This window comes from Lissotriton helveticus, chromosome 12 (genome assembly GCF_964261635.1).
Source record: "Lissotriton helveticus chromosome 12, aLisHel1.1, whole genome shotgun sequence".
In the NCBI taxonomy this organism is placed as follows: Eukaryota; Metazoa; Chordata; class Amphibia; order Caudata; family Salamandridae; genus Lissotriton; species Lissotriton helveticus.
The window spans coordinates 572,229,448-572,252,333 of NC_136073.1; the positions used below are offsets into that span (position 1 = coordinate 572,229,448).

Consider the following 22,886-nt stretch of genomic DNA (forward strand, 5'->3'; position numbering starts at 1 on the left):
CGCACTCTACTCAGGAATCCCAGCCAAACACCTACGATGACTACAACGCATCCAAAACCCCTCCACCCAACCGATCGTCAACGTCCCCTGCCGCTGCCACATCACCCCCCACCTGAGAGACCTACACTGGCTCCCCGTCGACAAGAGGATCACCTTCAAGCTTCTCACCCACGCACACAAAGCACTCCACCACGCCGGACCAGCCTACCTGAACAGCAGACTCAGGTTCCACACCCCCACCCACCAGCTCCGCTCCGCCAGCCTCGCACTCGCCGCTGTCCCCCGCATCCAACGAACAACCTCCGGCGGCAGATCCTTCTCCTACCTCGCCGCCAAGACCTGGAACACCCTCCCTACCCACCTAGGGCAGACCCAAGACCTAGTCGCCTTCAGAAGACTCCTCAAGACCTGGCTCTTCGAGCAGTAGCGGCACCCCCTCCCCTCAGCGCCTTGAGACCCTCACGGGTAAGTAGCGCGCTTTACAAGTACTCTGATTGATTGATTGAACCCGATGATATGGTTTACCCAAGATCAGTGGAATGGACTATGGCCCCAAAAGTGGCCTTGTATATTGTGGGCAGGCTAAGGAAGCCCTTGGCTAAAGAGGTGCGGAATTGCCAGCGTGCTGATTGCTCTAGACCCCCTGCTGGAGGTAAAGTCGCTCAGACCCCAGAGATTAACCCTAAGAAGGTCACCTTCTTGGCCAAATTTGTCAAGCAACCAAAAAAAGGTATGACAGGTCTTGGCGGTCATGCCGAGACAAACTCTTGGATGTGGCAGGACCCTTGTCAAAAATTCTTGACATGGCGAAGGATGTGAAAGCATCGGGGTCCCTGATTTCTCCTGATTCCCTTGCTAGTTGGGCGCAATGGGCAATTATACTGTTGGAGATGACCAACTGTGCAATAGCCACCGAGTGTCGCTGCTCGCTTCTGATAAAGATCGATCCTAAGCTAGGGTGCTTTCCACTTCAGAGGCGGGCCCCATGGCCAGTGGCAACTTGTTCGGGGACTCATTCATTAAAGAGCTGGGAACATCTGTAAATACTTTTACATCCCTTGATAAAGCCCAGTCTTTGATTAAGCACATTTTCCCCAGGTATTTGCAGTGGACTGGCAACGCAGGTTACCAAGCCCCTCCGACAGGAAACAACCATCTCAGAGGAAACTGGCAGGATCCCGCCAGTTTTGTAAATTTCTCATAACTGGTTGAGGATTACTACGGATGCATGGGTGTTACAGATTATCAAGGTGTTCCACTTGGAGTTCACAGATGCCCCTGAACAACAGATGCGTCCAAACCTGTTGGGGTTTTCTCAGGTTCAGGCGGAACTTGTAGAGGCCAAGGTGCAGCAGCTGATGACAAAAAGGGCAATAGCGAGGTCCTCCCTACACCCTCACAGTTTTCTCAGCAACTGGTTCCTGGTAGAGAAGAGGGAAGGGGTTCATCATCCTGTGATAAATTTGAGGGAGCTCAACGAGTGGTTGGTTTATCGCCACTTCAAGATGGAAGGCACCCATCTCCTCATGGACCTCCTCCTCCTCAACAGTTGGATGGTCCACCTGGATCTCTGAGATGCGTATCTCATGGTCCTGATCTTCCCACCTCACAGGTGATATCTCCAGTTCCAATGAAATTCCGAGGTTTACAAGTTCACTTCCCTTCCTTTTGGGCGGTCCTCCGCTCTGTGGCGCTTCACCAAGGTGATGAGGCCAGTTATCAAGCACCTTCGGGCCCGGAGCTTCAGATTGATTGTATACCTTGACGATATTCTGATCATGGACCAATGTCCTTCACGTCTGTCCCATCACTTACATTCGGTGTTCGCACTTCTAGAGTGTCTGGGGTTCGTCATGAAAGAAATCTTCCTTAATCCCTAGCCAGTCGATTCAATTTTTGGGCTTTGTGGTAGACTCTGACGCAACCACCTTCTGCCTCCCTTCTCGCAAACTGATAAAGATCAAATGCGAGCTGCGGAAGGCACTGTCAGGTTCCTTCATCTTCCTTCGCCAATTGGCATGGATTGTGGGCCTTCTTTCGTTGTCAATTCAGGTGATCTTCCCAGGACCCTTACATTACAGGGCTCTGCAACGGCTGGAGATATCCCATCTGAGGCGGGGCTTCAGATATTCCCAGTCTGTTCCCCTCTCGGAAGATGCTCAAGAGCAATTACAGTGGTGGATTGCACACATGGAGGCTTGAAATGGCCATGCAATCTTCGGGTCCCGTCCTGATTTGGTCATAGAGTCGGACACCAGCAGCTCGGGTTGGGGTGCCCGCTGTGAGGAGTTCTCCACAGGAGGAAAATGGTCCGCAGAGGAGCGGTGCTTGCACATCAACTGATGGCGGGGTCATTCACAGTGAAATGCTGGACCAAGGAAAGAGACCAGAGCTGCGTACTCCTGCAGATGGACAATGTTGCGGCGGTTCGCTATGTCAACCAACCGGGGGGCACCAGGTCGAAGGACCTTTCTGACCTGGCTTGTGCCCTGTGGTCATATTACCTGGACAACCAGATTGGTCTCTCACTGGAACACCTCCCAGGCATGTCCAAATAGGTGGCAGATTGGCATTCACATCATTGGCACAAAGCCAGCCTCTGGAAACTTAATCCAGGAGTCTTTCGTGCTCTCCAGGATTGCTGGGGCCCATTCTCGATCGACTTCTTTGCCTCATCAACTACAGAGGTATGGCAGTTGGAGACCAGACCCCAATGCGGTGGCCACCGGCGCGTTCCTCCAGGATTGGAGCAAGGAACAAGCGTTTCCACCGTTCGCCATGATCATGTGGCTGTCCACTCAGGTTCGGAGGCAAGCCACTGACCTAGTGTTGATCACCCAACGTGGAAATCTCAAGTCTGGTTTCTGATGGAACTTTCTTGGGATTTTCCAATCCTTCTACCCCCTGTTTCAGGATCTCCTCAGGGTTCCCCCTGGGGAACAATCATTACATGGGGCTCTCACAGTCTCTCTGCCTTATGGCTTTGCAGATTACCAGGAACATTGGAAAGTCCAGGGCATTTCTTAAGCTGCTCGCCAGAGCATGGGTAACAGCACTGATAAGAGGCCTGCTTGATCAAGATGGTTGGGTTGGTATCATCACCAACAGCTGGATTGCGTGGGGGAGGACTTTGTATGCATCTTGAATTTTTTGGCGGATTTGGCTTCTTCAGGCTTGGCTTGAAGATCCATCAATACCTTTAGGTCTGTGATTTCTGCAGGTCATATGCTGGTTGATGGTCACCCAGTTGGTGAGCACCCTCTGGTGTGCAAACTCTTGAGGGGGTGAGGTTGTCGGTTCCTCCGGAACCCAGGTATTCCCGTCTATGGGACGTGAACAAAGTTCACAATCTTTTTAAATCTTGGCCATCGAATAATTACCTCTCTTGGAAGCAGTTATCAGCAAAGCTACCTAGTCTTCTGTGTTTGATCTCCTGTCTCAGAGTCTCGGACATCAGGGTATTGGACTTAACAGGAAGAGTTTTTACCCCAGACAGTATCACCTTTACCATTTCTAGACATACCAAGTGTAACTATAGATCTGTTTCGTACCCCTCCTTTCCACAGACTCCTAAACTTTGTGTGGCCTGTACACTGAAGGCATACGAGTCTGTGACTGAGGAATTCCGTCCTCACTGGGAGAATCACCTGCTATTGTTCCTACCCAGCCACATAGGGCGGTGTCTTCACCTACCATTGCCAGATGGGTCCAGTGGGCCATGCAAGAAACAGGAATTGACATTTAGTCCAGTTTGGGGCACACTCAGTGAGAAGGGCGATGGCTTCTAAGGCGCTCTCCATCGGAGCCCGTTTGGAGGACATCCTTAATGCGACGTATTGGTCTTCCGACTCTACTTTGAAAAAGTTTTACTTCAAACCGGTCACACACCTGGCATCCCTAGTAGTGGAGAAGCTTTAAACTAGCCTAATACTTTCCTCCGGGCCTGACATAGATTGATAAATTTCCAAGATATCGTAACAGAAAGTTTTAATTCTATTATGGACTCGGAGGCAAAGATTAGCCTTAGCATATGCTGCAGATTCCTGCCCAATATAGGTGGTATTTTGTGTTCATGTTATGGTCATATGGTTTTATGGTGACTCTTGTATGCATTTTCTCTTGACGTTTTATGTCTTATTCTGATATACAGGTACAACAAGATCTTTATTCTGTTTGACTGCTTTAAAGTTGTACGTTCACAATTGTAGTTCTGATGCCCTTGTTTAAATTCTTTTAGGAAGTAAATATAGTACCAGATAGGATTCCTTGGGTGCATATAACGAGTCAAGGTAACAACAGGACAGAGTAAAGAAAATGCTATAGGAAGAGAGGACAGATGAGACAAGACCAAGAGAGGGGTTTAAGAAGAAAGATATCTTGACTTGGGTATACAGGAAGAGCTTGGAGAAGAGGGGAAAAGACCAAGCACATATAGTGATTGATGTAAAAAGAACTGCTGGATAAGAGTGGTACAGGGCCGCACCTGCAGGAAAAGAACAGAAGCCCATTGCCAGTTTCCCCGACTCACCTTGACCTCAAAGGTGAAGTACTTTTTCATGTTTTTGATTATCATGACAAGGAAGGGAAGTTTGATGCCCAACGTCTTCTTGGGGTCTGCAGGGCAGGTGATGTATGTGGTGCTGTCATGAGAAAAAGACAAAACACACAGAATCTTATCTGAATACTTTAATTACATCTGTGACATTCAGCACTGGAAAGGCAGAGCCCAGTCTAGAAGCCTGCTTTATACTTTGTAATCTGACCGGCTGTCTTTCCAGTGAACTACCACAATTCATATCATTGTCAAACTCCGGTTAAAACCCACTGAGTAATTGATGTGTAGCTATTAGAATGTTTCTGGAGTCCCAGATAGCCAAAGGCAAGGGTTCACTTTGGAGTGTAGCTTGAAGGTTTAGCTAACAGTTGTGCAGGCGTGGCACAGACAAGGCCCAACCCTTACCTCACAGAGTTTGATACTAGGCCAATGCTTGAGAGAAACCTGGAAGCATTGGGATACATGTAACATGGGTTGGTGCTGCCACAGAGAGAGAAAATACAAAAATCTCATCTGGTCAAGGAAATCAGAGGAAGAAGAAAAGGATACCTGCTTGCAATTCAAGTTCTCCATAATGATATCTTCATCAAAACGGAAAAGGGTGGGATCATCAAAATTTATTTGAGAAAGAAAATTTTAAAAAATTATCAGAAGGTAACTTCTTTTGTGCTTTGTGAGAATTCCAAGTAGAATTAAGAATAAGCATAACCAAGAATTCTTCCTTTACATGAAAATATATAACCCCTGACCCCATAGCGGAGGGCCAGGGGTCAAGGGGGGCCTGCTAGGGGCCCCCAAAGGCACTTTCCGCCCGGCCTTTTCATAGTGGGGGGACCGCCATAAATGGGCAGGTGGAAAGAGACATTGTAATCCCTACGGCGGTGCATGAGCATGCACCGCCCCTATTGTAAGAATTACTGTGCCTCCTACAGTATGACAGGCTCGTTGAGCCCGTCGGATGTGCGGCGGATGGTCCCTCCGTCAGATGCCTCCGCTCGCAGCATAGTAATGCGCCAGGTGGACTTGCAGGGGCTGATATTGGTGGGACTGCCACTGACGGCCTGACGTAATACCAACATGTCACCATAATCAGGGCCTGTCTCCAGTTCCTGTTCCATTTGCTATCCTTATTTCTACATCATATCCCTTCTTTACCAGGAAGGCAAGGTTGATATTTATTAATTTAATGAAGATGTCCCTGTTAGGTGGCTAGGAATGCATCTAAGTATCTTCCTTTGCCATCTGTGGCTCTTTATTAATATTGGCAAGTTTACTGCTTATATCAAGATATGGTTTCAATATGAGTAATGTAGGACAACTAAAACCAATTTAGCAAACAAGTTACACAAGGAAACTTGACCCACTTGTGTGTCAGTTCTGGGGTCCAATATAATGGGTATATTTCATGTTTTCACTATCCTTTAGATACTGTATTTGGTGCTGCCACCTAATTTGTACATCAGCATTTTCAAAATGAATTGTTTATGTGTAATTTGTAAAAACAAGGCCTAATATAATTAAGGGGCATATTAGCAACAACTAGCGATGATTATCGCTATGTTGGTTTAGCGGCAATATTAATATCGCCGAGCTCCGCCGATTTTTATCGCTTAGGAGCCTTGCTATTATCAAGGTTTATCTCCTAAGCGATAAAAATCGGCCGAAATGCATGAATATCGCTGTAAAGTCAGCGATATTCATGCATTACCGAGCAAATGCTCTCAGCCATGTTATCCACCTACCATTGGATAACATGGCTAAGAACAGCTCTGGGCAGGCGTTAGCTTTTGGAGATAATCGCGCTTAGCGCGATTATTTCCAAAAGTTGGTAATAGGAGATAGAGATGTTAGCGACTGTTTCCAGTCGCTAACATCTTGGCACGCCCACTTTGCATGTCATTAGCGATAATTATCGCTGACATGCAAAGTGGGCACCTAAATGCCCGCTATCTCCTACTAGCTGTCGCTAACTGGCGTTAGCGACAGCTAGGTAATAGGGCGATACAATTATCGCCGCTTTTGCGGGAAAAATTCCCACTAAAGCGGCGATAAGGCCCTTGGTAATATGCCCCTAAATATTTATATGGTAAGCACAACTGCAACTTCTTAAGAATTAGCCAGACAACCTCGTAAGTTGCAAATCTTTCAGTCTATTTTATTTTTTAAAAGCGCCACAAAAAGCTACTTTGGAAAATATTAAGGGTGCAAAGAACAAGTTACTTACCTTCGGTAACGCTTTTTCTGGTAGATACAATATCTGCCTGTGGATTCCTCACCTTGTGAATATCCCCTTGGGTCAGCAACATTCGGAAATTCTTTTCGTAGCCTCGCGCCGACGTGGATTCGGACGTCATAGAGACACGACATCGCTCACGACTCCGCTGACGTCACCGACGCCTATAATAGGCCCACGCCGGCGTGATGACATCAGTTCCGCCCTTTTTTCCGTGCCTTCGAGGCACACGGACGGACCAATGACAGTAGACATATACACAGTATATGCAGTACATAATCAAGGTAACACACACAGTGTGAAGCAAATGCAATAAAACATTTGAAATAAACAACTCCTTGACAATAAAATAAATACATTACAGAACCTCTGGTATAGAAGAGTGGACAACGGGGAGGCGGGTGGGTCAGTGAGGAATCCACAGGCAGATATTGTATCTACCAGAAAAAGCGTTACCGAAGGTAAGTAACTTGTTCTTCTGATAGATACATCGGCCATGTGGATTCCTCACCTTGTGAATAGAGTCCCACAGCAGTCTCCACTCCTGGAGGAGGGCGTCCACTCTTCTAAACCAGGAAATCCTGGAGGACAGAGCGCGCAAAGTGGCCATCCCTCCTCCCTTCGGAATCCAAGCAGTAATGCTACGCGAAAGTGTGGAGGGAAGACCAAGTTGCCGACCTACAAATATCCTCTACAGGAACACCTCTAGCCAATGCTGAGGTTGAAGACTAAGCTCTTGTAGAATGAGCCCTTATACCCTCTGGTGGTTCCTTACCGGCCAAAGAGTAGCAGATCTTTATACAGAGGACGATCCATCTTGACAAAGTTCTTTTAAGGACCGCTCTTCCTTTTTTGCAGCCAACACACCCAATGAAGAGCTCGTCATCCAAACGATAGTCTTTAGATCTGTCCAAGTAAAAGGACACCGCCCTTTTGGGGTCCAGACGGTGCAACCTCTCCTCCTCCTTGGAAGGGTGTGGGGGAGGATAAAAGGTAGGGAGGGTAATGGATTGACCAAGGTGGAAAGGAGTAACCACCTTCGGAAGAAAAGCAGCCCTGGTCCTAAAAACCATTCGATCAGCATGAATGGTCAAGAAAGGGGGCTTGGAACTAAGAGCTTGAAGCTCACTTACCCTCCTTGCAGAGGTTATTGCAACGAGGAAGACTGTCTTAAAAGTCAAGAGCCTCAAAGGACATTTGTGAAGAGGCTCAAAAGGAGCACCCATCAAAAAGGTCAAGACAAGATTTAAGTCCCACTGAGGCACAATAAAAGGAACAGGAGGGAACTTATTTGTGAGACCCTTTAAAAACCTTAAAACCACAGGAGATTTGAAAAGAGAAGGCTGATCAGGCAAACAGAGAAAAGCCGACAGCGCAGAAAGATAGCCCTTAACTGTGGCAACAGCAAGCCCTTGCTGCGCCAGAGAAAGGGCAAACTGGAGAACATCAGATAAATGGGCTCTCAAAGGGTCAATAGATTTTCCTCCACACCAAGTGACAAATTTTGACCATCTATAAGAATAGATGGACTTAGTGGAGTCACGCCTGGCCGACAAGATGACATCCACCACGTCAGGCGAGAGAGAAAAGGAATTCAGGTTGCCCCGTTCAATCTCCAGGCATGAAGGTGTAATGTCTGGAGGTGGGGATGTAGAACCTGCCCCTCCATCTGAGAGAGGAGGTCTGCCCTGAGAGGGAGACGGAGCGGCGGGTGAGAGGAGAGGTAGAGAAGATCTGTATACCACACCCTTCTTGGCCAGTCCGGGGCGACCAATATGACTTGGGCCCGGTCTTGGCGAAGCTTCCTCAGAACCCGAGGAATCAAAGGTATGGGAGGAAACGCGTAAAGGAGTTGATTTCCCCAACTCAACTGAAACGCGTCCCCCAAGGCTCCTTGCATCGGAAACTGGAGACTGCAGAATGACAGGCAGTGAGCATTCTCGCGAGTGGCAAACAGGTCCACCCGAGGAGTCCCCCACGTCCGAAAGACGTGACGAACCACCTCCGGGTGAAGCCTCCAATCGTGGTCGGCGGAGAACTGCCAACTGAGACTGTCTGCACGAACGTTCAGAACTCCGGCCAGATGATTTGCCATCAGACAAATCTGATGGTCCTGAACCCAGGACCAGAGACGCAGAGCCTCTCTGCAGAGACACTGTGACCCCACTCCTCCCTGTTTGTTGATGTACCACATCGCGGTCGTGCTGTCCGTCAGGACCTGGACCGAACGACCACGAAGGGAAGGGAGGAAGGCCTTGAGCGCCAAACGTATCGCCCGCAATTCTAGAAGGTTGATGTGAAGCAACCTTTCCTCTGGAGACCAAAGACCCTTGACCTCCAGATCCACCAGATGAGCACCCCACCCTAGAGTGGATGCATCCGTTATCACTGTGGCCACCGGAGGAGGCAATTGAAAAGGCTTCCCCTGAGACAGGTTGCCTTTCACGCCCCACCAAGACAGATCCGCCGCAACTTCTCTGGAGATCCTCACTGACTCCCTGAGATCTCCGTCAGAATGCATGAAGCCATCAGACCGAGCAGGCGAAGGACCTTCAGGACTGGAACGACCGCTCCATTGTAAAATAAAGGAATCATTTCCTGTATGTCGCGAATCCTTTGAGGAGGAGGGAATGCACGACATACAGTTGTGTCCAGTACAGCACCTATGAACAGGTTGCGCTGGGAGGGCACCAGGTGAGACTTGGGTACATTTATCGAAAAACCCAACCTTTACAACAACCTGGTTGTCTCTCGCAGATGATGGAGCACTCTCTCTGACGACTCTGCTTTGATCAGCCAGTCGTCCAAATAAGGGAATACTGGAATCCCTGACCTTCTGAGATGCGCCGCCACCACTGCCATCACCTTGGAGAAGACTCGAGGCGCAGTAGTAAGTCCAAACGGAAGGACCGCAAACTGATAGTGCTGCGATCCCACCGTAAAACAGAGATACTTCCTGTGCGACTTCAGGATTGGGATGTGAAAGTACGCATCCTGCAAGTCGAGTGACACCATCCAGTCTTCTTCTAGCAGCGCTTGAAGAACCTGTGCAAGGGTGAGCATCTTGAATTTCTCCTGTTTCAGATAGAGATTCAAGATCCTGAGATCCAGGATTGGACGAAGTCTGCCATCCTTTTTGGGTATCAGGAAATACCGAGAGTAGCATCCCTGACCCTTTTCCTGCTCTGGAACCACCTCTATCGCACCCTTTCTTAAAAGAGTCTGCACTTCCTCCTGCAGAAGTAACAGATGTTCCTCGGTGCAAAAACCTTGGCAAGGCGGGTAATTGGGAGGGAATTCCCGAAAGGGAAGGGCATACCCATTCTCTACAAGATTGAGAACCCAAAGATCTGATGTAACCGATTCCCAATCTTGTAGAAAATGGGTAAGTCGACTCCCCACTGGACCTACATGATCCTGAATGGCGGATCTAGGACTGCTTTTCTGAGGCAGGGGGGTTGGAGGAAGTGGAGGAGGAAGAGGCCTGATGTCCACGAGGACGCGCTCTTTGCTTTCCCCTGTATGACCTGTACATGGAATTTTGTTGCTGCTGCTGTTGTTGCTGCTGCTGCTGACCTTGTCGGTAATTCCGAAAGGAAGAGCGACCAAAACCCCTGAATCTCTTGTTGGTCGAAGAGCTCCTTATCTGAAGACCTAAAGATTTAGCCGTTGCTCTACTGTCTTTAAATCTCTCAAGGGCTGCATCAATCTTCTTCTCAAAGAGGCCAGACCCATCAAAAGGAAGATCCAATAAGGTCACCTGAACATCCACTGAAAAGTCTGAGGATTTCAGCCAAGCTGATCTTCTTGTGGCGACAGCAGTGCCCATGAAACGCGCCACAGAGTCTGCAGTGTCCAGACCACTTTGTATAACTTGGCGAGCCGCTGCCTGCGCATCTGAGATCACCTCCTCAAAATCCTTTCTGTTGGCATCAGGAACTTTAGGAGTTAGAACACGCAAAGAATCCATAAGGGCATGCACATATCTCCCCATCAGACAAGTGGCATTAGTCGACTTCAATGCCATGCTTGCAGAGGAGAAAGTCTTTTTAGCAACATGATCTTGTTTCTTTGCCTCCTTTTCACAAGGAACCTGGGGAAAGGCACTTACATTCTTTTTATAGCAAGCTGCTTGAATGACTAGGCTCTCTGGTGAAGGATGAGAAGTCAAAAAAGCAGGGTCCTCAGGTGCAACCCTGTAACTTCTTGCCACACTCTTGGAAACCGCAGGAGCTGACAGTGGTTTCTTCCACACTTCCAAAATGGGCTCTGTCAAGGCGTCATTAAATGGAAGCAACGGTTCTAATACAGAACTAGGAGAATGTAAAACTTCAGTCAGAAGATTGGATTTAAATTCCACTGTAGGTAAAGTTAATTGAAGAAGATCTGCCGCCTTCCTCATAACCATATGGTAAGGTTGAACATCTTTAGAAGGTGTATCAGAGCCTGAAGGTAATTCCCACTCCGGGGAGAAATCTAGGCTACTAGCATCAGCCAGTTCATCAAAACTATCTTCATCCAATTCACCTTCTTCCATATCAGGATGAGTTTCTATATATCTTCTTTCTCCAAAAGGTGTTGGGCTTCCCTTCTGGACCTCTCCTTCACACGCTTCGCAGCCGGATCCACCAACGGCTCCGATGGAGTCGGGATCGACGTCGGTATCGAATCCGAAGGTTTAGCCGGATGTTCTCGAGGTCGCTCTGGAGCGGGTGACGTCAGAAACCGGCGTTGACGGCCTCGGTGGAGCCGGAAATTGCCAAGGTGGCGTCGGGGCTGGCGTATAAGGCATAAATGGTGCAGGAGGATAGGAGTGAGGGACTCCTAGATTGAAAGCCAGAGGACCCATGGGACCCGAAGGTGCGCCAGAGGGGTACCATGCCCTTGAAAAGACACCATACATAGCATTAAGAAATGCAGATGGATCTTGTCCTGGGGTTGGAAATGGAGGTTGGAAACCCTCAGGCTGGTCTTGTGGAGGAATCGGATTCGGCTCTTCGGTAGGCACGGAATCCACATCCACTTGTACCTCCTCCTCATCTCGGGCGAGGACGGCGCCGGAGACGGATTCGGAGCCGGCGTCGGTGACTGAATACGCGACTCCGAAGGTGAGGCCTCACCTTCCGGTTCAGAGACATCCAGAGTAACCACCTTAGAACGTTCCTTCTTTGGTGACCTCGATCTCAAGTCCGACTCCTTACCGGAACGACGTCAGGATTCATGTCTCCTCTTCTTATGTTTCTTCTTCGACTTCGAAGTATGATCCGAAGCCGACCTCGAAGATGACTCCTCTCGAGATCTAGACCTCGACTTCGACCTTCCCTTTCGAGAATGAGACTTCGATGTTTTTCCTTTTCCAGCTTTCAATTTTGCCACCAGGAGTTTGGCCTCTCTTTCTCTCAGGGCTTTTGGGTTCATCTTTCGACAAGAGGAACAACTATCAACGTCGTGGTCGGAGCTTAAGCACCAGATGCAGTCATCGTGCGGGTCGGTAATAGATATCATCTTGCCGCATTCTCTGCAGGGCTTGAAGCCGGTCTTCTTTGTTGACATCTTCGGAGACGAAATGCAGCTCCCCCGCCTAGGGAGAGAACCCCTCCGAGCACAACCCAGGAGGACCAAAGGTCTTATTCCATCAACAAAAGGTAGTCATCCAATATTAATCCAGGGAATAGTTATCCAACTTATGAAGTTTATTCAACACAAGAGAATGTCTTAATTTCACGACATGTGAAAAAGGATGTTATTCCACATCAGGTTATAAATGATAATTCATGTTGTTAAACACACATCCCATCCCGATGCATTTCGGGCGGAGCCCTTCGTCAGGGGATTACTCTACAAAAGAAACAGCAAAAACCAAGCTATAATAAAAATGTGTCATCCAAGAATACGATCATAATGCTACCAAATCATATATGAGCAAAATAAACTCCAATGAACGTACAAAACTACAAGAACCAATGGTAGTCAACCCAGGTCCCGAAAAGTGCTTGAAATCAGAAAAAACGAGTGATAAATAGTAACAACGCAGTTCACCCAAAGTCATACATCGAGTTTAAAAAAAGTGACCAACAGGAAAAGCCCAAAGCGAGCCAAAAAATAAATGAAAGATAAATGAAAAAACGTGTCAGCAGATTCATGCGTGTATTTAAAATATAAGTAAAGCGCAGCCAGCGAGACTAAACGAAGGTAAATTAGTGTGTGCTAGAGCCAAGTTAAATCATTGTGGAGAGTAGCGGTGAAGACAATAAAAGATTCCCAAGAAGGGTACTTACGTTAGTGCGATAGCTGTGTGGTCACCGCGGTGTTCCACAAACAGGGAGCAACCGCGGGACCGGCACCAAACCATTTAAAAACAAAGTCTATAGTAACAAAATAGAAATGGACTAGATCACCGAACGTGTAAGAAGTGCACGTTAAAAACGAGCGCCATATTAGAAGTAATCAGAATGGAAGGAAATCAATAAATACGCAGTCATAAAGTAAGAATGAGTGAGAAATAAATGAGAAATAAGTGAGAAATAAAGAGAGAAACGTAAGACAATAGAAACAAGAAATAAATGAAAATAAAGTTGAAGAGAGATAGAAAATATTACAAAAAGGGGAAATTCACTGAATGATAATATACAGTCAAAAACAACATAATGCATTATAGGTAGCAAAGAAATTCGATTCGATCGTTAAGCCCATGGGGGACCATCGTGGACAGAAAACGGATCCAGAAGTTTTCTCGTTTTAACAAGGTGTTCTTATTGTTCAACGTGATTTCTACTTGTTCCAGTATCTGGAACTTGAGTTGAGCAACAGAGTGTCTATTCTCCAAAAAGTGCATAGCGACAGTAGACTTAAGATTCTGTGTCCGAATGTTACTCTTGTGTTCTAGGATCCTCACACGGATCTTCCTCTCAGTGTGGCCCACATAACACTTGCCGCAAGGGCATTTGAGAACATATATAACATTCATGCTGTTACAGGTGGCATTAACCTTGAGTTTAATGGGATTACCTTTCATCGGGTGGTTGATGGTATTACCAGGGATACAATTATTGCAGTTACTGCAATTAAAACAGGGTCTGAGACCCGTATAAACAGTATTCTTTTTGACCCCACTTGGTTTACTGAGAATTTCTTTAAGGTTCTTGCCCCTAGAAAAAGCAAATATGGGCGGTTGATCAAATAAACCCTTGAAATCAGGTTCAAGGGACAGGATACTCCAGTGTTTGCGAATGATTTGCTGAAAAAGGTGCGACGACTTAGAGTATTTTGATACCACGACCATCCGGTCAGTGGGGGTTTTGACCTTAGGTTGAAGGAGAGATGTTCTTGTGCATTTCTCGCTCCTTTCGGCTGCCAAATCAAGAATAGGAATAGGATATCCGCGTGCTTTGAGTCTTTCCAACACAATCTGAATCTGTTTTTTACATTCATCCTTTTTCGACACTATTCTTTTTATTCTAAGGATTTGAGCATATGGTAAGTTATTCTTCAATCCAGCTCGGTGAAAGCTCTGATAATGTAAGGTTGAGTTCCTGTCCGTAGGCTTACGGAAAACGGTGGTCGACCAGTCTCCCAGTTCTCTCATGATTTTGACGTCCAAATAGTGGACGCATTGTTCACTGTGATCCCAAGTGAATTGAATCCGCTGATTAAAGGTATTCCAGGTAGTCAAGAAGGTCAACAATGTTTCTGTGGTGCCTTCCCACAGTAAGAAAATGTCATCGATATAGCGCAGGTATAACCTGCCATGTTCCTGCCAGCTTCGATGGGTTAAGATGTGTTGTGTCTCAAAAATCCGCATATAGATGTTCGCGTAGCAAGGAGCTGCCGAATTTCCCATGGCTGTGCCATTTAACTGTAAAAACCATTTGTCAAAGATGGTAAAATAACTGTGGTATAAAGTGAATACAGTAAGTTCCATCAAAAAAACTTTCAAATCTTGGTCAAGATCCGATTGAACCAAAACCTGCTCAATGGCTTCAATGCCTCCATCATGGGGGATGGAGGTGTACAAAGAACACACGTCGACAGTGCACATGATCAGTTGGGTATTTCTCAACTCGTTCATGATGGGATCAATTTTAAGTAGGAAGTCGGTGGTATCCTTTACATGTGATGGTGTGGTGAGCACGATAGGTTGCAGATATTTGTCCAGAAACTTGCCAATGTTTTGATGGATACTGCCAATCGTCGACACGATGGGACGAAATGGCGGGTTGGTCGGATGCTTGTGCATTTTTGGTAGCATGTACAAGGTGGGAGCTCTCGGGTTCATAGGTGTTAAATATCTTCTTGTTCTGTCAGTAATAGTACCGTTTTCAAATGCATTGGTGATAATCTTGATGAGATTGTCAGTGTATTCCCTGGTCGGATCGCCAGGTAAAGTGTCATAAGTATTAGAGTCACTGATATGTGCTTGGACCTGCTGTTCATAAAAGGAGGTGTCCATGATGACCAGGGCACCGCCTTTGTCAGCTTGTTGGCACGTAATGTTGGAATTATCCGCCAATTTTTGTAAGATGTTTCTCTCTTTTCGGGTGAGGTTCCCATGTCTCTCCGGTTGTGTAAAAGGCAATTTCAAAATGTCTTGTTTCACCAAATTCTCAAAGGTGTCAATGATTTTGTGGCTTAGAGGTGCCACAAAATTACTGTGAGGTCGTAGTCCTCGAAGCATGTCTTCTTCTTGAACGGTGATGGGGCTGATGTTCTTGAAGTAATGTTTCAATCGAATATTCCGTACCAATTTGAAGGTACTCACTTCAAGTTCCAGTGTGTTGGTCCTGGTAGTTGGAACGAATGATAACCCCTTTTGTAAGGTGTTTATATCTTCTGTAGACAATGTGGTAGAAGAAATGTTAATTACCAAGTTATCCATCTTATTTACTTCCTCGTTTTCGGTTTTTTGCCCTTGGCTGTCGGAGGAGTTTTTTCTGTGTCCTCGGCGGGTTTTTCTTTTCCGGGATCCTTTTGTTGGTCTGGTCCAGACTCTAAAAAATGAACCGCAGGTTCAGTTGAGGGCCCAGGCATCTGTGATTCAACATCGGTACGAACTGTAGTCGATCGTTGTCTTGATTCTTCTTCAGAAGAAGATGTTTCGTTAGCCGAAAATGGATTATAAGGTTTGTTAGGCCGTCGGCGGGCGTACACCTCTGCCCAGGTGTACACCTCGCCGAGCTTATAATCGATTGTGTCTCTTTTAAATTTTCTTAATTTCCGTTCCTGTGTTTCCCGAGCATGCTTATCAAGTTGGATGTTAATATCCTCCAACATCTTTTTAAGATCTTCTGCAGACATGGCATCGTCCAGTTCCTTTTTTACGCTCGTGATTTCCTGAGATATTTCGTCAAGTGTCTTTGATAGTTCCTCAACAATTAGGAGAATAAGATCAAGGGAGCACTTATTTAAAATAGAGTGCCAACGTTCAACAAATTTCACGTTGTTTTTACATAGTAAAGGTTTCAAAGGGACCCGTAGGCCACGGGGGATCCGTTGGACACGATGGTACCGGATGAGGGTACTAGCATGTAATTTTTGATTACATTGTTTCTTCATTAAGTAGAGTAATTGTCGAAGGTTACTCTCCACACTTCGAGTGTTACCAGGGGTGCTGATGTCTTCTTGAATCAACCCATATATCTTATCTGCATCCTCAATAGAATAAGCAAATGTGCTGGCTTTTTGGTCGGTCATACCAGAGACCGCATCAAAGTTCATCATGATTGCGTGCTGAGGTCCGTGGTCAGAAAAGTGGACTGTCAAAAGTGGAGAGGATCTCGCACAGCAGTATTAATCAGAAAAAGTAAAGAATTTTGAAGATTTGTGGTGTGCTGCTGAGGGAACACTGTCTGGCCAGGCAGTGTGACGTAGTAAACGAAATGCAGCTCCCCCGCCTAGGGAGAGAACCCCTCCGAGCACAACCCAGGAGGACCAAAGGTCTTATTCCATCAACAAAAGGTAGTCATCCAATATTAATCCAGGGAATAGTTATCCAACTTATGAAGTTTATTCAACACAAGAGAATGTCTTAATTTCACGACATGTGAAAAAGGATGTTATTCCACATCAGGTTATAAATGATAATTCATGTTGTTAAACACACATCCCATCCCGATGCATTTCGGGCGGAGCCCTTCGTCAGGGGATTACTCTACAAAAGAAACAGCAAAAACCAAGCTATAATAAAAATGTGTCATCCAAGAATACGATCATAATGCTACCAAATCATATATGAGCAAAATAAACTCCAATGAACGTACAAAACTACAAGAACCAATGGTAGTCAACCCAGGTCCCGAAAAGTGCTTGAAATCAGAAAAAACGAGTGATAAATAGTAACAACGCAGTTCACCCAAAGTCATACATCGAGTTTAAAAAAAGTGACCAACAGGAAAAGCCCAAAGCGAGCCAAAAAATAAATGAAAGATAAATGAAAAAACGTGTCAGCAGATTCATGCGTGTATTTAAAATATAAGTAAAGCGCAGCCAGCGAGACTAAACGAAGGTAAATTAGTGTGTGCTAGAGCCAAGTTAAATCATTGTGGAGAGTAGCGGTGAAGACAATAAAAGATTCCCAAGAAGGGTACTTACGTTAGTGCGATAGCTGTGTGGTCACCGCGGTGTTCCACAAACAGGGAGCAACCGCGGGACCGGCACCAAACCATTTAAAAACAAAGTCTATAGTAACAAAATAGAAATTGGACTAGATCACCGAACGTGTAAGAAGTGCACGTTAAAAACGAGCGCCATATTAGAAGTAATCAGAATGGAAGGAAATCAATAAATACGCAGTCATAAAGTAAGAATGAGTGAGAAATAAATGAGAAATAAGTGAGAAATAAAGAGAGAAACGTAAGACAATAGAAACAAGAAATAAATGAAAATAAAGTTGAAGAGAGATAGAAAATATTACAAAAAGGGGAAATTCACTGAATGATAATATACAGTCAAAAACAACATAATGCATTATAGGTAGCAAAGAATTTCGATTCGATCGTTAAGCCCATGGGGGACCATCGTGGACAGAAAACGGATCCAGAAGTTTTCTCGTTTTAACAAGGTGTTCTTATTGTTCAACGTGATTTCTACTTGTTCCAGTATCTGGAGCTTGAGTTGAGCAACAGAGTGTCTATTCTCCAAAAAGTGCATAGCGACAGTAGACTTAAGATTCTGTGTCCGAATGTTACTCTTGTGTTCTAGGATCCTCACACGGATCTTCCTCTCAGTGTGGCCCACATAACACTTGCCGCAAGGGCATTTGAGAACATATATAACATTCATGCTGTTACAGGTGGCATTAACCTTGAGTTTAATGGGATTACCTTTCATCGGGTGGTTGATGGTATTACCAGGGATACAATTATTGCAGTTACTGCAATTAAAACAGGGTCTGAGACCCGTATAAACAGTATTCTTTTTGACCCCACTTGGTTTACTGAGAATTTCTTTAAGGTTCTTGCCCCTAGAAAAAGCAAATATGGGCGGTTGATCAAATAAACCCTTGAAATCAGGTTCAAGGGACAGGATACTCCAGTGTTTGCGAATGATTTGCTGAAAAAGGTGCGACGACTTAGAGTATTTTGATACCACGACCATCCGGTCAGTGGGGGTTTTGACCTTAGGTTGAAGGAGAGATGTTCTTGTGCATTTCTCGCTCCTTTCGGCTGCCAAATCAAGAATAGGAATAGGATATCCGCGTGCTTTGAGTCTTTCCAACACAATCTGAATCTGTTTTTTACATTCATCCTTTTTCGACACTATTCTTTTTATTCTAAGGATTTGAGCATATGGTAAGTTATTCTTCAATCCAGCTCGGTGAAAGCTCTGATAATGTAAGGTTGAGTTCCTGTCCGTAGGCTTACGGAAAACGGTGGTCGACCAGTCTCCCAGTTCTCTCATGATTTTGACGTCCAAATAGTGGACGCATTGTTCACTGTGATCCCAAGTGAATTGAATCCGCTGATTAAAGGTATTCCAGGTAGTCAAGAAGGTCAACAATGTTTCTGTGGTGCCTTCCCACAGTAAGAAAATGTCATCGATATAGCGCAGGTATAACCTGCCATGTTCCTGCCAGCTTCGATGGGTTAAGATGTGTTGTGTCTCAAAAATCCGCATATAGATGTTCGCGTAGCAAGGAGCTGCCGAATTTCCCATGGCTGTGCCATTTAACTGTAAAAACCATTTGTCAAAGATGGTAAAATAACTGTGGTATAAAGTGAATACAGTAAGTTCCATCAAAAAAACTTTCAAATCTTGGTCAAGATCCGATTGAACCAAAACCTGCTCAATGGCTTCAATGCCTCCATCATGGGGGATGGAGGTGTACAAAGAACACACGTCGACAGTGCACATGATCAGTTGGGTATTTCTCAACTCGTTCATGATGGGATCAATTTTAAGTAGGAAGTCGGTGGTATCCTTTACATGTGATGGTGTGGTGAGCACGATAGGTTGCAGATATTTGTCCAGAAACTTGCCAATGTTTTGATGGATACTGCCAATCGTCGACACGATGGGACGAAATGGCGGGTTGGTCGGATGCTTGTGCATTTTTGGTAGCATGTACAAGGTGGGAGCTCTCGGGTTCATAGGTGTTAAATATCTTCTTGTTCTGTCAGTAATAGTACCGTTTTCAAATGCATTGGTGATAATCTTGATGAGATTGTCAGTGTATTCCCTGGTCGGATCGCCAGGTAAAGTGTCATAAGTATTAGAGTCACTGATATGTGCTTGGACCTGCTGTTCATAAAAGGAGGTGTCCATGATGACCAGGGCACCGCCTTTGTCAGCTTGTTGGCACGTAATGTTGGAATTATCCGCCAATTTTTGTAAGATGTTTCTCTCTTTTCGGGTGAGGTTCCCATGTCTCTCCGGTTGTGTAAAAGGCAATTTCAAAATGTCTTGTTTCACCAAATTCTCAAAGGCGTCAATGATTTTGTGGCTTAGAGGTGCCACAAAATTACTGTGAGGTCGTAGTCCTCGAAGCATGTCTTCTTCTTGAACGGTGATGGGGCTGATGTTCTTGAAGTAATGTTTCAATCGAATATTCCGTACCAATTTGAAGGTACTCACTTCAAGTTCCAGTGTGTTGGTCCTGGTAGTTGGAACGAATGATAACCCCTTTTGTAAGGTGTTTATATCTTCTGTAGACAATGTGGTAGAAGAAATGTTAATTACCAAGTTATCCATCTTATTTACTTCCTCGTTTTCGGTTTTTTGCCCTTGGCTGTCGGAGGAGTTTTTTCTGTGTCCTCGGCGGGTTTTTCTTTTCCGGGATCCTTTTGTTGGTCTGGTCCAGACTCTAAAAAATGAACCGCAGGTTCAGTTGAGGGCCCAGGCATCTGTGATTCAACATCGGTACGAACTGTAGTCGATCGTTGTCTTGATTCTTCTTCAGAAGAAGATGTTTCGTTAGCCGAAAATGGATTATAAGGTTTGTTAGGCCGTCGGCGGGCGTACACCTCTGCCCAGGTGTACACCTCGCCGAGCTTATAATCGATTGTGTCTCTTTTAAATTTTCTTAATTTCCGTTCCTGTGTTTCCCGAGCATGCTTATCAAGTTGGATGTTAATATCCTCCAACATCTTTTTAAGATCTTCTGCAGACATGGCATCGTCCAGTTCCTTTTTTACGCTCGTGATTTCCTGAGATATTTCGTCAAGTGTCTTTGATAGTTCCTCAACAATTAGGAGAATAAGATCAAGGGAGCACTTATTTAAAATAGAGTACCAACGTTCAACAAATTTCACGTTGTTTTTACATAGTAAAGGTTTCAAAGGGACCCGTAGGCCACGGGGGATCCGTTGGACACGATGGTACCGGATGAGGGTATTGGCATGTAATTTTTGATTACATTGTTTCTTCATTAAGTAGAGTAATTGTCGAAGGTTACTCTCCACACTTCGAGTGTTACCAGGGGTGCTGATGTCTTCTTGAATCAACCCATATATCTTATCTGCATCCTCAATAGAATAAGCAAATGTGCTGGCTTTTTGGTCGGTCATACCAGAGACCGCATCAAAGTTCATCATGATTGCGTGCTGAGGTCCGTGGTCAGAAAAGTGGACTGTCAAAAGTGGAGAGGATCTCGCACAGCAGTATTAATCAGAAAAAGTAAAGAATTTTGAAGATTTGTGGTGTGCTGCTGAGGGAACACTGTCTGGCCAGGCAGTGTGACGTAGTAAACGAAATGCAGCTCCCCCGCCTAGGGAGAGAACCCCTCCGAGCACAACCCAGGAGGACCAAAGGTCTTATTCCATCAACAAAAGGTAGTCATCCAATATTAATCCAGGGAATAGTTATCCAACTTATGAAGTTTATTCAACACAAGAGAATGTCTTAATTTCACGACATGTGAAAAAGGATGTTATTCCACATCAGGTTATAAATGATAATTCATGTTGTTAAACACACATCCCATCCCGATGCATTTCGGGCGGAGCCCTTCGTCAGGGGATTACTCTACAAAAGAAACAGCAAAAACCAAGCTATAATAAAAATGTGTCATCCAAGAATACGATCATAATGCTACCAAATCATATATGAGCAAAATAAACTCCAATGAACGTACAAAACTACAAGAACCAATGGTAGTCAACCCAGGTCCCGAAAAGTGCTTGAAATCAGAAAAAACGAGTGATAAATAGTAACAACGCAGTTCACCCAAAGTCATACATCGAGTTTAAAAAAAGTGACCAACAGGAAAAGCCCAAAGCGAGCCAAAAAATAAATGAAAGATAAATGAAAAAACGTGTCAGCAGATTCATGCGTGTATTTAAAATATAAGTAAAGCGCAGCCAGCGAGACTAAACGAAGGTAAATTAGTGTGTGCTAGAGCCAAGTTAAATCATTGTGGAGAGTAGCGGTGAAGACAATAAAAGATTCCCAAGAAGGGTACTTACGTTAGTGCGATAGCTGTGTGGTCACCGCGGTGTTCCACAAACAGGGAGCAACCGCGGGACCGGCACCAAACCATTTAAAAACAAAGTCTATAGTAACAAAATAGAAATTGGACTAGATCACCGAACGTGTAAGAAGTGCACGTTAAAAACGAGCGCCATATTAGAAGTAATCAGAATGGAAGGAAATCAATAAATACGCAGTCATAAAGTAAGAATGAGACTCAGGCGGTCCGACTGGGCGATTTCACCTCCACCCCTCTCCCTGTCACCTGCGGTGTTCCCCAGGGTTCCTCTTTCTCTCCCTTACTCTTTAATCTCTATATCTTTCCTCTTATCTATGCACTCCAGCAGCTGGAGGTCACTGTTTACAATTATGCGGATGACCTCCAGCTCATCTTTGATCTGTCCCCCTCTCCTCTCTCGGTCTCTAATTTTCAGTCGACTATGACATTTATCAGGGACTGGATGAACCACAACCATCTTAAACTGAACCCCGACAAGACCGAGCTGGTTCTCACTGGTGGTTCATCCAGCCCCTGGAATTCTCTTTTCTGGCCCCCTTCTCTTGGCCCGGCACCATCCCCCTCCACCGTGGTCAAGACACTGGGTGTTAAAATCAATAATCAGCTCACTCTTCACTCACAAATTAGTTCCGTGGTTTCCTCCTGTTTCCTCACTCTCCGAACTATCCGCTCTGTCTCCCGCTTCTTCTCTCCCCAGGCACTTAAGATCATCATAGCCGCCCTGGTAATCTCACGATTGGACTACGCCAACGCCCTCTATCATGGCATTCCAGCGTACAGCCTGCGTAGACTCCAAACCATCCAGAACCAGGCGGCCAGGCTGATATACGGCCTTCCACGCTATCACCACTCCACCCCCCTTCTAAAAGAGCTTCACTGGCTCCCCGTGAAACAACGCTCCCTTTTTAAGATAGGATGCATGGTTTTTCAGGCCCGCCAGGGCACTGCCCCCGCTTTCATCGCCTCACTAATTAAACCCTATGTCCCCGCTAGAAATCTTCGGTCTTCCTCCAAGTCCCTTCTCCAGATCCCCCGCTTCTCACGCAAAAAATGGGGCGGTTCTAACTTCTCAACTCTGGCTCCTACCTTCTGGAACTCACTTCCAGACAATCTCCGTTCTGCAACTCAGTATCTCTCTTTCCGTAGAGACCTGAAAACGTTCCTCTTCAGCCAGGCTT

The 22,886-nt window shown here is 45.6% G+C and overlaps 1 protein-coding gene across 2 annotated transcripts in view; it reads right to left on the bottom strand.

Moving 5' to 3' along the window:
* The window catches only part of CFAP20 (cilia and flagella associated protein 20), a 455,963-nt gene that overhangs the window by 181,070 nt on the left and 252,007 nt on the right, over positions 1-22,886 (bottom strand). For both annotated transcript variants that reach the window (XM_078669003.1, XM_078669002.1), the window contains exon 3: positions 4,529-4,640. In XM_078669003.1, coding sequence (XP_078525129.1) covers positions 4,529-4,640 — 112 coding nt within the window. The remainder of the gene's footprint in view (positions 1-4,528; positions 4,641-22,886) is intronic.